The 17,440-nt window shown below is 39.1% G+C and overlaps 1 protein-coding gene across 3 annotated transcripts in view; it reads left to right on the top strand.

Annotated features, from left to right (window-relative positions):
- Positions 1–17,440, top strand: part of osbpl3b (oxysterol binding protein-like 3b) — a 147,950-nt gene that overhangs the window by 121,606 nt on the left and 8,904 nt on the right. For all 3 annotated transcript variants that reach the window (XM_034174991.1, XM_034174993.1, XM_034174992.1), the window contains 7 exons: positions 243–380; positions 3,056–3,149; positions 6,323–6,567; positions 7,989–8,126; positions 14,968–15,031; positions 15,149–15,227; positions 15,362–15,506. In XM_034174991.1, the coding sequence (XP_034030882.1) occupies positions 243–380; positions 3,056–3,149; positions 6,323–6,567; positions 7,989–8,126; positions 14,968–15,031; positions 15,149–15,227; positions 15,362–15,506 (903 nt within the window). The remainder of the gene's footprint in view (positions 1–242; positions 381–3,055; positions 3,150–6,322; positions 6,568–7,988; positions 8,127–14,967; positions 15,032–15,148; positions 15,228–15,361; positions 15,507–17,440) is intronic.

The following is a 17,440-nucleotide window of genomic DNA, read 5'->3' as shown; positions in this document are numbered from 1 at the left end:
TAAAAATGGTTATCAGTTGCTAAATAAATGTTTTAGTTAGCATCTGATAACCATTTTAGTTTTTCAAGCAGCAGATTAGCTGTTATCAAAGCTAACTTTTAGGCTAGCTGTGCCTACCACTCTGTCTGTGTCAGTAGTATTGTGGTGTTAAACGTGTTGTGATGATATCCTCCTCTTGTATTCCCACCCTCACTGGCCCTGTTCCTGTTCTTAACAGTAACTGTGGACATTGTGTCTTCCAGAAACAGGAATCTGGCGATGGATCTCATCCCCTTGTACACCAGGTGTCCAATGAGAGCCGAACCTCAGTCTCAGAGTCGCTGTCTGAGTTCTTTGATGCTCAGGAGGTTTTGTTGTCTGCTAGCTCCTCTGAAAATGAAGTAAGTGTGATTGCTGATGTCTTACCAAACTGTGATTAGAGTCAGATTCAGCCCGTGGCAAAAACAAGCAACACTGCTACTCAAGGCTGTGTCATAAAATTATTACTAACGTCAGCAGTCGTTTGTTTTGTCTTGTTTAGAGTCAGAAAAACAGGCACAACTGCTGTTTGAACAGAAGACCTGTATGATGAATTAAGAGAAACATCAGTCCAAACAGTTGTGTCTTCAACATAATTATTCTTTAGCTTATTTACATATCACCAGCAGTTATGTCAAAGTAAAATGCATTCAACAAAATAAAATGCACAAACATTAAATTAGTCCTATCGGTGAGGGTGTTTCAAGGTTAGGGCCCCTTCACGACTAGCGCACAAAGGAGGAACTGAATGCCATTCACGAAAAATTGGAGCTGCCTCCAACGCCTCACACACCTGTCACTACAATTATTCACACACACCAGCAGCTGAAAGACAGCGAGTGCACTGTGAGAGCCCATTCGATACCTCTCACGGCAGGTGTAGGCCAAATTCCAGGTGACACACACAAATATCCAACACTGCTCGCCGGGCACTTAGAAAATGTGTGGCCATTCGCGCTGTTAGCACAAAAATAGTGAGCAGGTGATCACTTTCGAGCAGGGTGTGAAATTTGTCAAAGTACCCCCACAAATGTGGCGTTGCAAAAATCAACACACATGTGGCGTGCATGTGTAACGCATATAGGATTATTAACCGAGTGAGAGGTCTGTACGGGGAAATATCAGACTGAGGTGTTAGTACAGACCATGTGTCAGAGAGGTCCATGCGAATAATGCAGAGGTCTGATATCCCCATACAGACCGAGAGCAAACAAGCATAGTAATTAGTTTATTGTATGGCTGTTATACATATAAACATGCAAACTTCCAGTATCACCTGAATATGCTGCTGACGGTGTTGAGCTCAACACCAATCCTTGTTCGATTTCTTCCCCTCCATGAAGTACTTGCTAACAGATGGTCCGGTCGTTAGCTGGTAAACTTTCAATCTGTGTGTTTTTTCTGATGCTGTTTAGATATTTATAGAGTACATTCATGTCCGACGTGGTTTTTGTAATCGTGTTTTTAGCTTCCTGGTTTGTAATGAAAATAAGCACTGTGGACCGATTGTCATGGTAACCTGTCCAATATGAGAACATTTCCGACCAGTAATCAGCCAATCAGCCATACAATAAGTAAGGATTAAACAACGAGAAGCAGTGCATTATACGGTTTGAATGCACAACACGGACACGGAGTCTAAAACACCACAACGTGAAGCGGAGTGGTGTTACTCTGCGAAGTACATTCAAACCGTATAATCAATCAATCAATCAATCAATTTTTTTTTATATAGCGCCAAATCACAACAAACAGTTGCCCCAAGGCGCTTTATTTAAGTTAACTTTTTCGTGTTCTCTTCTTTCCCGTCTTCAGTCTTGTCCAGTTCGTCTGATGTTAAATCTTTATGCTGTTGCTTCTGCTGTTCTTCACGTTTGCTCTCCTCCTCTTCCCATTCCTCAAATGTTTTATTTTGGCCAAAAATACTAAAATTCACTTGGAAATCCACCTTTTATCGTGTTTCTGTCATTCACCTGTCAAAACACAGCTGATCTGCGCCAGCTGATTTGCACGTTGCTATGGTGACAACCAGAGCGGAGTGATGTTACAGTGACTTAACTCTCCGAACTACGTCTGCGTATACATGAAAATAATGCACGCCAATTAGACATGGAATTCTCACTGACCATGGTATAAATATATATTCCATTCCCTCTCTCTCGTACAGATATTGTTCTCCTCACATACATATAGTCTTCAAATTTAGGAAATATGCACATCTGTATGCAAGATTCCTCCGTATTCAGAGGCCATAAGTAGTTGGACAAACTAAATATAAGGATTCTTTTTAACACAGATCATCGACTTCCAGATAGTTTTCTTTTGACAAGTCAGGAGTGGATATGTGAACATTTCCATGTGAACATATGTGAACATTTCCAAGCAACTGAACATCTGTTGGATGCATGCAAACTGCCATAATTCCATGATATTTTTTATGACATGCAGACATTATGGCACTGTCCAAACACTTATGGCCCTGACTAAGAATGTATCAATCAATCAATCAATCAATTTTTTTTTATATAGTGCCAAATCACAACAAACAGTTGCCCCAAGGCGCTTTATATTGTAAGGCAAGGCCATACAATAATTATGTAAAAACCCAACGGTCAAAACGACCCCCTGTGAGCAAGCACTTGGCTACAGTGGGAAGGAAAAACTCCCTTTTAACAGGAAGAAACCTCCAACAGAACCAGGCTCAGGGAGGGGCAGTCTTCTGCTGGGACTGGTTGGGGCTGAGGGAGAAAGAGAAAGCAGGGGTTTGAACAACCCCTGCTTTCTCTTTAAGCCTGAAGAGATCATCTACAGCGGAAGGAAAATGGAAATTAATTACTTTAATCTAAAAATACAGCAAGCTGAGATGTGAATTTGTCACAAAGTCCAGAGGGATTATTATCTTTTGATCACTACTGATGTGAAAGGATGTTTAAAGAAATCTGCCCAGTTTGTGTCACGGCTGTTGGAATTCAGATTCTGACTTTTAGCTAAAGGGTGAAAAGATTTAATTTGCTTTTCCTCTTCTTCTTCTTTTTAGGCATCAGAAGATGACTCATATATTAGTGACATCAGTGACAACATTTCCATGGACAATTTCAGCAATGAGACAGAAAGCGAGAGACCAAACTCAGGTAAAAGAAGAGCTGGAAGCTACTATGTGGCTGCAAAATATTTATTTAAAATGATATATGAAATAAAATAAATTATACTTAATGATTCAAACTATTATATGGGTTCATGTACAAATTGTATTGTGTATCTTGTCTTTATATTCCCTTATCTTCCTATTGAATTTAGCATACAAAGCGCCACAAATTTGTGGAAGTGCAATAATCAGTTGAACAGCTGTTTCTACTAATTGTTATTTTCCGATAACTGAAGTCAAGCTGAGCCCATCAGCCTATTTTCATTCCTGCACAGAAGACAAACATAAAAGGAGAGGTTCAAATATGAAGCAACGCAAAACAAGCACTTGGGTTTTTGTAGAATATTGTATTGTTCAAGTTTCACTGAAAGTTGGATGTGGAGGAGATGAGAATGATAAAACTGAACAGAATAACAAACTACAGCTGCACTCAGGGAACACAAGTACCTCTGCCAACAGAGTACTTACTTTTGATGTCACACTATGAAATAAATGTTGACTGAACTGAAACTTCAAGAGTTCTGCCATGAAGCTAACAATGTCTTGCAACAGAACACAGCCTTTATTGTCATTGTACATATATACACACATACACAGGGCCGTATATAGGAATGTGAAAGGGGGGGTTCAAATCCTTGAGCTGGGATTCCAGTGGACCACAGGGCCCCCAGTGGGGTCGAGGGGCAATGCCTTCGTGGGGGGCTCAGGGGCAAAGCCCCCCAAAACAGAAGCTTTTTGAGGATTTCGAGGGGTAAAAAGCTACATAAATTTCATTTGAAACCCAAAATGTATCATTTTAGGAAATACATTTTTATATACAAATAGTCCTTGTTTGGGATTGGATCAGTTGCCATAAGAACCACCCAGGAAGAACCAAAATAACATTAATGCAAACTTTATACCTGCCTGTCGGTTGCGAATGACGCAACCGACAGGCGTGAAAAATCTCACGCATGTGCACGAAGGTTCAAGCTTGGCTGATGCAAGCGCACATGATTCAAATCCATATAGTTTTTGCAAAAAATAAAAAGGTCGGATAGTTTTCTAACAGACCTCGTATTTAGCAGTATTAATATTCGCGTTTACATTATGAATATGTACGTATGTGTACGTTATGTATTAAAATAGTGGTATTTAATTTGGCGACCTTGTTTAACTCGCGAAATTCGCAGAATAAATCCCACGCGAATATTTGCACCTTTACAGTATTTGCAACAGGAAGGAGAAGCTCCCTTTATTTCTCAGCTTATAATACAAACATGTTTTTACAAACCAGACAAGTGTAATTGTGTGTCTACATGGGTATTTACAAGCCTACTAATCTGTTTGATATCAGAGGAGGATAGGGACCAGGGAGCAAAAATTCTCAACCCCCATGGGAAAAGTTTATCTAGCAGTTTCCCCTTTCATCACTTAAGGGATTACTCTGGCAGAGGAAATTGAAACTTGAGGGTGTGTGATAATAGCTGTGTAACAGTTAGTGCTTGTTGTATTATCAATGAAAAGAAAATACATAACGTTGATATCCAGATCAGAAAAAATCAGCAGAAAAAAATCAGCAGAATTCTCGGGGGGGGGGGGTTCGGTTGAACCCCCTGAACCCCCTCTATATATGGGCATGATACATACATACATAGATACAGTGAAATTTGTCCTCTGTATTTAACTCATCCTAATTACAGTTAGACACAATCCAACCACTAGGAGCAGTGAGCAGCCACAGTCCGGCACCCGGGGACCAACTCCAGATGTGGAAACGCTGCCTTGGTCAGGAACAGACCCTAAATAAGCATGTTTTTGATTGTGGGAGGAAACCCACACAGACACAGGGAGAACATGTAAACTCCACACAGAAAGGATGGGATGTGATCCCACAACGTTTTTGCTGTAAGACACCAGTGCTAACCTCTAATCCACCGTGCCGCCGAAGTCATTCCACTTAAAAATTCCAACTAAACACGGAACAAAATGACACTTCAGAATGGTGAAATTCTAAATTGATTATGCATATTTCATGTTTTGTGTGACCTTGACCTTGAAATTTGAGCTGTGACCTTGAAAAGTCAACTCACTGTATCATAGGACCCAATACACCACCTCCATGCATCAGATTAACATACAGAATATTAATTTTTCTGGTCAACTTTGACCTTGACTGAACTTTTCAAGGTCAGCGTCAAAGGCCAAGGTCAATCAGAAAGCGTGTCTCTAAGAAGAACAATATGAGCCAAAATTGGAAGTTTCTATGGTGAGTAGTTCCGATGTTATGGCTGATTATACAATTTTCACTTTGTGCATGAGCTTAACCTTGAAACTTGAGCTATGACCTTGAAAAATGAACTCACTCTATTCTAGGATTATGTGAACTGTATATCCAGATTTTATGACAATAGATGCAGAACTGTGCCTGTAAGACTAACTAAACAACAAACAAACCAACAAGCGCAGGTGATCACGTAACAAGGCAATCGGAAGTACAACAAAAGTTAACAAAAAAGGTTAAAAGGAAGCACAGGAAAAGTGGGTTGAGGTGGTTTGGACATGAGATGAGAATAGACAATGAAAATGTTGGTGAAAGAGTGATTGAAGTACAGTGGAAGAGAATGTGGGGAAGGAAAGAAAAGGAGCTGAGAGGAGGTGAGGAGTCAACAGGATGGAAAAACTGGTCTGATAGGAAACATCGACCTGCATACAGTAAATTTAGGAAAAGATGAGGAAGGAGGAAGCAACACGCCAACTACAGTTGTTGTTGTTGTCCATTCAGCTGCTCCCATTTTGTTCGGGGTCACCACAGCGGATACAGTAATAAACCTATTTAAATAGGTATGTTAAAAATTATTTTTCACTTTGTACCTTTTTATAGAAATGTAATATATGTATAATGCATAATTTTTTTTCATGAACAAAAGATTATTTTAGTGTTCTCATTTCCCATCATGTAATGAAGCGATGTTCTGTTAGCAATCATTGTGTGCATGCCGTTAGAGCCCAGTGAATTTATTGCATGTTCTCCACAATACAGTAAGTATAAGAAGAAACATGTGACTTTGGGTCACTAGTATTTTGACCTTTATTAATCCCCTCTTTTGCACCTGTCGTGTTTATGCTGCTAAGGTTCAGCCAAACGTGTGATGTTTGACATATATTATCCCTCCCCAGGCTGTGTGGATGAAGTCACTGTCTTCAGTCAGCGTAGATCACGCCTGCCTTCACCCAGCCCCAACAACAGCACCATCAGCCTGTGGAACATCCTGAGGAACAACATCGGCAAAGACCTCTCCAAAGTAGCCATGCCTGTGCAGCTTAACGAGCCAGTTAACACGCTTCAGAGACTATGTGAGGAGCTGGAATACAGCGAACTGCTTGACAGGGCTGCAAATACACATGACCCCTTTGAACGTATGGTGAGATGAATCATGCAGTTTGCTGTAATCACAGTATATATTAGAGGGCACACACACCAATATTCACACATGGTCAAAATGTCTCTCCTCTATATGCTGAAAAAAAGAAATATTACAAAAAAAAAAAAAGAAAAAATAAGGTCACAACATTAGCAAATGTATGGTGGCTGGGAAGTGCAATTCAAAATTCCAAAACACTAAACAAATTTACAAACGGCAGAACACTTTTACAAGTCCCGAAACAATTTTACAAATGACAGATTCTGACGGAAGGGGAATGTACCAAATGCCGAATGTGACAAAAGGGGAATGTCTGTACATTAGGTAAGTTTCAGAAGTTTTAGAAAGACAACACCAAAAATACAAAACATGAAAAACTCTTCAGAAATAATGAAAAAAGAAGTTATTAAACAGAGAAAGTAATGTATACATGCACTATTGAACATTATTTAAAAAAAAAAATTAATTCCATGTGCGATTTTTTTTTTTTTTTCTGTGGAAGATCCCGCAGACTTCACTGCTGATTTGGTCCCCCCAAGTGTTCACTTCATATCTACAGCCTTGGTTGAATGTGTGGGTACAGATTTATTTCTCCTCAGATCACTGATGCATTGCTGAGGTGATCCTGGTATCCTTCCCTGATTTTAAGATAGAATTTGTGAACTTAAATTGTCTATTTGTATAAAGAGTTGAGAGGAACCTTTGCAGCTGGAACTAAAAACAAAGCAGCAGCTGAGTATAAACGCTGGTGCTAATGCTGTCTGTCGCCAGGACATTAAATGTGAAAATTCTCTGAAGATCTCCAGAAGGAAGACGGCACGATGTTGTTCTTTCAGTTTTTCAATTTTGCTCACATTTGCTTTGAAAGTTGTTGGAACGAAGGTGTTTGGTGTGATGTGTGTGTGTGTGTGTGTGTGTGTGTGTGTGTGTGTGTGTGTGTGTGTGTGTGTGTGTGTGTGTGTGTGTGTGTGTGTGTGTGTGTGTGTGTGTGTGTGTGTGTGTGTGTGTAGGAGGTGTAGAATGCTTGTGGAGTTGCCAGATGACAAATGTGCAACACATTAATATATTGTACATAAATGTGCAATTAAAAGTGTGTGTGCTGGCTCCCGTTTGGCTGTGGAACTAATTATCAGTGCTGTTCCTGGGTACTGTGCAGTTACCGTGGGAGGTTTCAAACCAGAATCATTGCTGATATTACTGCAAAATGGACAGGAAATTATTACTGCTTCAAATTCAAATAGACGTTTGCATACATTATGCGCCAATAATGTCATACTTATTATAATGTAGAATTTATATTCGGCTGCAACAAAATGCAACATTCTTAAGTGATTTACAAAGAAACCTTCTTTCATTTCTTCTGTTGTAATAATTACACAAGTAGGGCACCTGTAACTGCTTTGCTGTGTGTGTCTGTGTAGGTCTACATGGCTACATTCGTTGTAACGGGCTATGCCTCCAGCTACTACAGAACCGGGGGGAAACCTTTCAACCCCGTCCTGGGAGAGACCTACGAGTGTGATCGGCCTGATAAAGGCTTTCGTTTTGTGGCAGAACAGGTTTGCATTCTTCCCAATGTATTTGCTGTTATCAACCAATATTTTAACCAGAAGAGAACTTAATAGCGTGCACACAGTTGAACTCCATAAGTTTACATTCAGCTTAGTTCAAACCTTTCAGCACTCAAAAAAATAACTTGCTCAGTGAACATAAAAAAAAAATATGTAAAATGTTTCCACCCAAGTAAAATACACTAAACTAGCCAGAAACAATTTTGCTGAGTGACCTGAGTGCAAATTTGTTGGGTCAACATGATGAATTTGTGTTACTGTTACCTAATTTTTATGGTCCAGCCAACTAGATTTGAAAAGGTAAATGTAGACCTAAATGTAAATTTGTTGAGTCAACATGATGAATCTGTGTTACTGTTACCCAATTTTTATGGTTCTGGCCAACTAGATTTGAAAAGGTCAATGTAGACCTAAATGTAAATTTGTTGGGTCAACATGATGAATTTGCGTTACTGTTACTCAGTTACCATGGCTTAGGCCAACTAGATTTGTAAGGGTAAATGTAACAAAAACAAGTGCTTCTCTCTTGTTTGGGTTTGGGGTCACCACGGCAAACCTAAGGTCGATCTGTATGTTGAATTGGCACAGGTTTCACACCAAATGCCTTCCTGATGCAACTTCACATTACATGGAGAAATGTGGAGGTGGTGGGGTTTGAACTGGGAACGTTTTGTACTGAAATCAAGTGCACTAACCACTTGGCCACCACCTCAACCTAACTTTGTTGTGTTAAATCAGCACAATTTATGCAGATCCACCTTGGATTTGCTGTGGCGACCCCAAGTGCAAACAAGCGTGCAGCCAAATGGACTTACTGTTTTGTTTTGTTGTTTTTTGTTCCATTTACTCTTGCAAATCTAGTTGGCCTAAACCATGGTAATTGAGTAACAGTAAGGCAAATTCATCATGTTGACCCAACAAATTTACACTTAGGTCACTCAGCAAAATTGTTTCTGGCTACATTAAAGCATTTCACTTAGGTGGAAATACTTTCCATAATTTTATTATGTTCACTGAGCAAGTTCAATTTTAAGTTGTTGCATGTTATGTTAAAACAACATGATTTGAATGTGTTCACCCACAAGGGCCCCTTCACACATAACAGGACTGAAGCCGACTAGGGCACGAAGGAGGAATTGCATGCCAGTCGTGAAAAATCGGAGCTGTCTCTAACGCCTCTAAAACCTGTCGCTACAGCTATTCATGTCAGATGAGGAGCAGCCAGCTAGTGCACACAGTGAGCCGCCTTTCAGCTGATCACTGGCCAGAAAGTCACTGACAGCTGCAGAAGATGACGGCTCAGTGCACACTATTAAAAACAGAGGCAAATACGCCACTTTCAGTCACATATCACCAAAAATATGCTGTAACAAATGTTGTTTTGTCAGTTATTACAGCAAAAATTAAAGACTTCCTCATCTAATTTCTCTTTTTTTTAATACGTTTAATCTCCTTGTTGATTTTAGGCATTTTATGCTCCTGTTATAGGATAGCGATGGTAGCGCAGTGGTAAAGTTTCTGTCTGCTAATTAGAGCTTTTGTAAATTGCAGGTTTGAAACCCACGGGTGCCATGTATTTTTTTATTTTCTGTTTCTCCACATCAGCAGCACGATGTGGAGAAACATGTTCCAGCTGATTTTATTTTTTTCTTTTTCTCTACATCAGAGGTGCGATGTGATGCAACATGTTCCAACTGCTTGCACTGTGCTCGTGCACATGCACGAGAGTACACAAAACCGTCGCCAGTGTGTGGCGCACACCTGTGCATCCATGCATCCCTGACGACAGCAGGTGGAATGTTTCGTGGTTCTCCATTTCGTGTTTGGTTCGCGGATTTTCTTATGGTTTTTGCATCTTTCATGTTATGTGTGAAGGGGCCCTAAAATTTGATTCTATATTGTACAAGCTACATGTTATACTTACGTTCATGTAACATAAAAACCAACAACACCCATGTTGTTGTTTTTTTTGAGTGAACCTTGCAAATTCCCCCCACAGTCATGTATTCAAACAATATAAATGACAGTGTTCACATGAGAAACAGCAAAACAGGTTAATTGGATTATCAGGAAGAGAGTCAAAACACAGTCCATGATGATACCAGACAAACAAACCAATAGAATGTAGGCTAACCTCAGAAAGTGCAAAGTGGCAGCGTGAGTCAGCATCAGGAAATGAAATACAAAGACCAGACATAAGAAGATAGCCATGGTGGGAGCTAGATGTCCTGGCACTGGAATGAGGGGCTGTAAACAGTTAAATAGTGCGTGATTCATTAAACATAGAAACACATCTGCTCGTGCGCCCAAAGCCTGAGTGCCCATGAACAGGAAGTGAACCCACAGAAATAAAAAAGGACCAGGAGTGACAAAATAAAAGCATCAGAGAAGTGAACAGAATGGTACCATGACAGGGTTTAACTGTGGCATTTTTACCTGTATTCAAATGCCTACATTTAGAACCAGTGCCTTCTTGTATTTAGGGGCATGACGAAATCAAAAGATTTAATTAAAGAGAAACCTGTAACAAAAAAAAAAAATTGTGGCCCTCCATAAGTTAGGTTCCTCTGTAGGAGTCATCTCCAAAAGAGTCAAAGCACTATAAGCAACTGTGTAATCCTCTGCATAAGCTTAAGATCATGCACACTTTACATTGTTCAAGCAGGATGCCCAAATTAAAACCCAGGGATGAACTAGCTTCCGACCAAAAGGCCCAACGGAGCATGAGCAGGCCTGGATCCAGAGTGAAAATCTGACAGATGCATTTTTGCCCAATGATAAAATAAAAATCGTACGCGTCTTGTTATTCAATAATCTTCATTCTTTTATTCTTGTGCAACATACACTGTCACACTTCTTTTAATATACTTCATGGATCATAGTGAACACTTTGTATAAATATGATGTCCTAAAAAAAAACACTATAACAAAAATTAACTGTAAACAGGATCAAATTTATTGCCAAAATCTTTCAGTTAAAGCTGAATCTATATATGATTTTTATTTCAGTTGATAAAATCAATAAAAATATGACTGCATATATTGTTAATAATAACATATTGAGATACAGACAGTTCACAGAAGACATTTTCCATTGATACCAATCAAAATTAGGAACAGTCCAGCAGGTAACAATATTCATCATGTCCATGACTAAATATACTAAAACAAATACATCACAATTGTACACATATCACAACTGTGATCTGTGTACAATTGTGATGTATTTGTTTTAGTATATTTAGATTTTGTTGTGATTTGGCACTTTATAAGCAGATTAAATTGAAGTTAAATTGAAATTGAACATTTTATTGAGTCTTAAAGTAAATAAATATGAAATTGGTCACTGGATCCTTAAACTTTGGACATAATAAACTCTACATGGTGAATCCTTGATCTCTGGACATAAGTAGAATAAACAAAATCTGTAGTTTTTGTCAAAAGCATTTCCTTTCAGACATTATCGGCATGAATGTCTTTCCATACATCTGAGCTGAGCTCTTACAGCTGTTGTCCTTCACTTCAGGATGTAATTTGTAAAGAAATACAGCATGTTTCATTTTGGGAGGAAAAAACGTTTTAGTCGATTGTAGTTTCTTGTCAGTATTACAACATTTGGAAAGAGGTGTCATTTTATTTAAAGCGGCAATTCTTTTTGAAGTTATTAATTCCAACCAGACTCTGTCTCGGCAGAGAGCCACGTAGTGTTTCGAGCTGTGACAACGGAACGGAGGACAATTCTCGTTTCTTGACAGCAACAAGACAAGAGTCCCAGTTAGTGACTTTAATACACACAAAAGTGACTCATGATATTTTAATGGCTTTGAGAGGGGTTAAGAAGCGGACTTACCGCTTCTGAAGAGCAGCGAATCAAAGAGCCACGAGTCATTGAATCGAAGCATTGCTTCAATGGTTCACGGCTTCAAAGTGGAGTCATGCTGCAGAAACAGTTGATTACAGACCCGCTGCAGACCAAACCCTGAATATCCGACTGCACCTGCAACTGCATCGGTCCAAACCGGTCTGGATCCGGGCCTGCATGAGGATCACAAATAAGTAAATAATAGAGTTGGAGGCATCAGGTAGAAATGAGATATCATCCACCATTAGGCAAGTACTCCATCACCAATACCCAAAAGGCCAACCAAGCAAAAAGCCATTACTGCAAAATCAAGTTTAGAAAGCTTAACAAAAGTTTGCAGTTGATAATGGAATGGAGAAAAAAAAAGTCCAGAGGATTTTAATTCAAATGACACTGTCTGAACCCTGACATCATTGTGGGGGTGTCAGGGGGAGAATAGTTTCACTTTAACATATCATACCAAAAAGCTAACAGGTCATCCCGAGCATACCTCCAAAGATGTAGCACAATGACTTGTAGATGACAAAGTGAAATGAGGTGGCCATCTCAAAACCCTGATGATCCATTTTCTCACAGAGAAAATTTGTGGAATAAATTAAAATAAAAAAGGTTTCTGAGCAAGTGCATGACTGATTTAAGCCAGTTCAATCAGGAGAAAATAAACCTCCACAGTATTTACTGGGAGAAGCTTGTAGAAGGTTATCTTCATCATCTCATGAGGTTTAAAAAAACTGTCCAAAGAGATCAAAGCAAGATAATTGCCTTGATAAGTGTGAAAACACTGAATATAAAAACACTCAAGTCAATTCCTGCTTCTTCTAAACTCCATTTCACATATTGAAAAGAAGATGCTCCTATCTCGTATCTCCTATCTCCTTTTCAATCCCAATCATGTTTATATATATGCATATGTATATGGGTATGCGTTTATGGGTGTATATATATATATATATATATATATATATATATATACACATACATACATACATACATACACACATATACATACACACCCACGTACATACTTATATATACAACCCCTGGCAATAATTATGGAATCACCGGCCTCGGACGATGTTCATTCAGTTGTTTCATTTTGTAGAAAAAAAGCAGATCACAGACATGACACAAAACTAAAGTCATTTCAAATGGCAACTTTCTGGCTTTAAGAAACACTATAAGAAATCAGGAAAAATAATTGTGGCAGTCAGTAATGGTTACTTTTTAAGACCAAGCAGAGGGAAAAAAATATGGACTCACTCAGTTCTGAGGAATAAATTATGGAATCACCCTGTAAATTTTCATCCCCAAAACTAACACCTGCATCAAATCAGATCTGCTCGTTAGTCTGCATCTAAAAAGGAGTGATCACACCTTGGAGAGCTGTTGCACCAAGTGGACTGACATGAACCATGGCTCCAACACGAGAGATGTCAATTGAAACAAAGGAGAGGATTATCAAACTCTTAAAAGAGGGTAAATCATCACGCAATGTTGCAAAAGATGTTGGTTGTTCACAGTCAGCTGTGTCTAAACTCTGGACCAAATACAAACAACATGGGAAGGTTGTTAAAGGCAAACATACTGGTAGACCAAGGAAGACATCAAAGTGTCACGACAGAAAACTTAAAGCAATATGTCTCAAAAATAAAAAATGCACAACAAAACAAATGAGGAACGAATGGGAGGAAACTGGAGTCAACGTCTGTGACCGAACTGTAAGAAACCGCCTAAAGGAAATGGGATTTACATACAGAAAAGCTAAACGAAAGCCATCATTAACACCTAAACAGAAAAAAACAAGGTTACAATGGGCTAAGGAAAAGCAATCGTGGACTGTGGATGACTGGATGAAAGTCATATTCAGTGATGAATCTCTAATCTGCATTGGGCAAGGTGATGATGCTGGAACTTTTGTTTGGTGCCGTTCCAATGAGATTTATAAAGATGACTGCCTGAAGAGAACATGTAAATTTCCACAGTCATTGATGATATGGGGCTGCATGTCAGGTAAAGGCACTGGGGAGATGGTTGTCATTACATCATCAATATGTGCACAAGTTTACGTTGATATTTTGGACACTTTTCTTATCCCATCAATTGAAAGGATGTTTGGGGATGATGAAATCATTTTTCAAGATGATAATGCATCTTGCCATAGAGCAAAAACTGTGAAAACATTCCTTGCAAAAAGACACATAGGGTCAATGTCATGGCCTGCAAATAGTCCGGATCTTAATCCAATTGAAAATCTTTGGTGGAAGTTGAAGAAAATGGTCCATGACAAGGCTCCAACTTGCAAAGCTGATCTGGCAACAGCAATCAGAGAAAGTTGGAGCCAGATTGATGAAGAGTACTGTTTGTCACTCATTAAGTCCATGTCTCAGAGACTGCAAGCTGTTATAAAAGCCAGAGGTGGTGCAACAAAATACTAGTGATGTGTTGGAGCGTTCTTTTGTTTTTCATGATTCCATAATTTTGTCCTCAGAATTGAGTGATTCCATATTTTTTTCCCTCTACTTGGTCTAAAAAAGTAACCATTACTGACTGCCACAATTTTTTTTTTCCTGATTTTTTTATAGTGTTTCTTAAAGCCAGAAAGTTTCCATTTGAAATGACTTTAGTTTTGTGTCATGTCTGTGATCTGCTTTTTTCTACAAAATTAAATAACTGAATGAACATCCTCCGAGGCCGGAGGATGTGTATATATATATATATATATATATATATATATATATATATATATATATACATATTCTATTTCTACCTCATTTCTTATGTCTTGTATTGTTACAAGTATTATTATCATTTCTTATCTTGCACACGCTGTGTGATGAGCATTTTCCTCTACTTGCACCCACCTTGTGTGTTTTCTTAAGAGCTGACGTAACATGCAAATTTCTCCTCTGTGAGATCAATAAAGTTTAAATTATCTTATCTTATCTTATCTCTATTTTGCTTTCTCAGGTCAGCCATCACCCACCAGTTTCAGCTTGCCATGCAGAGTCTAAAAACTTCATCTTCTGGCAAGGTAGTCAACATCAGAAATCTTCTGTTAAATGTTGGAACTCATCCCTGTTGTGCTTTAAAACATTTTAATAACTCTTTGTGCAGGATGAATTTTAATATTTATAAATGATTGTGTTAGATGTGAGATGTAAGAACAAGTTTTGGGGGAAGTCAATGGAGCTCGTTCCAGTTGGAACCACACATGTAACTCTGCCTGGGTGAGCTTTTTTATCTACCCTGTTTACTCGTGTAGTGGATACACATGCTAACAACGGCCGCATGCGTACTATTAATCTCTAATATCTGGACATGTTGCATGAAAGACATTGTGACATGTGTTTCTCAAACACAGGTTTGGAGATCATTACGAGTGGAACAAGGTAACGTCATGCATCCACAACATCCTGAGTGGACAGCGCTGCATCGAGCATTACGGGGAAATTACCATCAAAAACTCCAACAGTGATGTTTGCCAGTGCAAGATCACTTTTGTGAAGGTAAGACAAACATGCATAATAAGCTTTGTGTGCTCTCTCATGACAACAGCGGCAGCTTATCATGTATCAGACATTAATGCTGGAGCTGTTCATGCTAACATTAACATCACGCTGAACACTTTCATCTACCAGGCCTGCTTGGAACTACAATCTTAACCTGTTTCCAATAAGTCCCTTCGTCTGCTCCCTTGTTTTTGCACTCAGGGTCGCCACAGCAAATCCAAGATGGATCTGCATGTTAAACTGGCATGAGTTTTACACCGGATGCCGTTCTTGATGCAACTCCACATTACATGGAGAAATGTGGCAGGAGTGGGGTTTCGAACCAGGAACCTTCCACAATGGAACCAAGTGCACTAACCACTTGGCCATCAATCTTTGCTTTAACCTATTTTAAAATGTTGACTATAAATCCTAGAGGGGTCAGATGGGGTTGTTTTCATGCTTCATGACTAAAATCCATACATACTGAACAAACCCTCCGTGACGCCACCCACAGGTTTTCTGAAGAGCAGGTTTGAGACACAAATGGGACAGCTCCAAATGTCAACATCTTGGCCTGACTCTGCCTAACTCCCTAAAATGGTGAAAATGGTAATGTGTGAACAAGACAGTTGTGACCCGGGTGGGATTAACACATATTTTCGTGGACTGGGAGGTGGCACCATGCAGCTAACATCACCAAGCTATCAGTATCTGCTAATTAGTATGAATAACACTAACATCCAAATTAATTAATGCCAAAATTTCACTCAACAGAAATTCTGAAGCACAGACTTCTTAGATGATTAGTGCAATTCACTGTACAGCAACCCATATTATCTCAGATATTTGTAATAAAATGCTCAGAAAGAACAAGTTTGATGGAAAACCAACTAGCAGCTTGTACTAGCCTCTGGACCTGGCACACTTGCTGTCACTCAAAGCAACCAAACCTCTAATTATTCATAAATCTATGGTTAAACTGATGAGTTAGATAAATGTTCACCCCATGTACAGTTGTTGTGAACTTTGAAGCAAGGTACAGAGTCAAAAACCTTCTTTTTTGTGCCAGGCTGTACAAAAAAATGTGTACAATAAACATGTTTACAATTTGTTGTAAAGTAGGACATTATAACACTGGGTTATATGGGGATTGGCTCACTTTTTAAGCCATCCTCGAGAGGCTGTTCAAGGAACTGCAGGTTTTGGCACTTACATGTTGGTTGAATCCTAGATTGCTGCTTGCTAAAATCTTTTTTTTCTTCCACCTCTTGTGATATTTTGGAAAGAAAATGAATGAAATATCCTTGCTGTTTGAGCAATTTGAACACCCAAAGTAAACACTGGGTTGCATGATGCTTGCTTGATGACCAATATGGCGGTATGTGAGCTCTGAGCTGTGAGTGTGACGCCACTGCAAATGGAATAGTAACAAATTATTTGTAAATGTTGCAGCAAACTGCAGCATTTTACCTTCATTACATCGTAAAACAAAAGTATTTGAATTCAAAATGTATTCATTTCTATAGCACCACTTCGCGATGAGATCGCCTCAAGGTGCGTCACACAGCACAATACCAAAAAACAGAGAAAAAATGAATTAAAAAAATTAAGAACACAATAAAAAGACAAAGCCATTAAAGAGCACAAGAATAAAAACACAATAAAACTAATGATAAAATAAGGAAAACAAATGGGTCTTTAGACTAGATTTAAAAGTCTCCACAGTATCTGACTGCTGTATATGTGCCGCGAAATCATTCCACAGAGCTGGGGCAGGGTAGTAGAAACCTCTGTGACCGGCACGCCGGTACGTAAGGCTTCACCAGGTCAGCCAGATAGGGAGGTGCAAGTCCATGAACAATTTTATAGGCCAGTAACAGTACCTTAAAATCCGATCTTGCAGTGACACGAAGCCAGTGAAAGGATGCCAAAATGTGCGTAATATGGTC

This window comes from Thalassophryne amazonica, chromosome 7 (assembly GCF_902500255.1).
Source record: "Thalassophryne amazonica chromosome 7, fThaAma1.1, whole genome shotgun sequence".
NCBI lineage: Eukaryota > Metazoa > Chordata > Actinopteri > Batrachoidiformes > Batrachoididae > Thalassophryne > Thalassophryne amazonica.
This window is presented reverse-complemented; position numbering and strand designations above follow the sequence as displayed.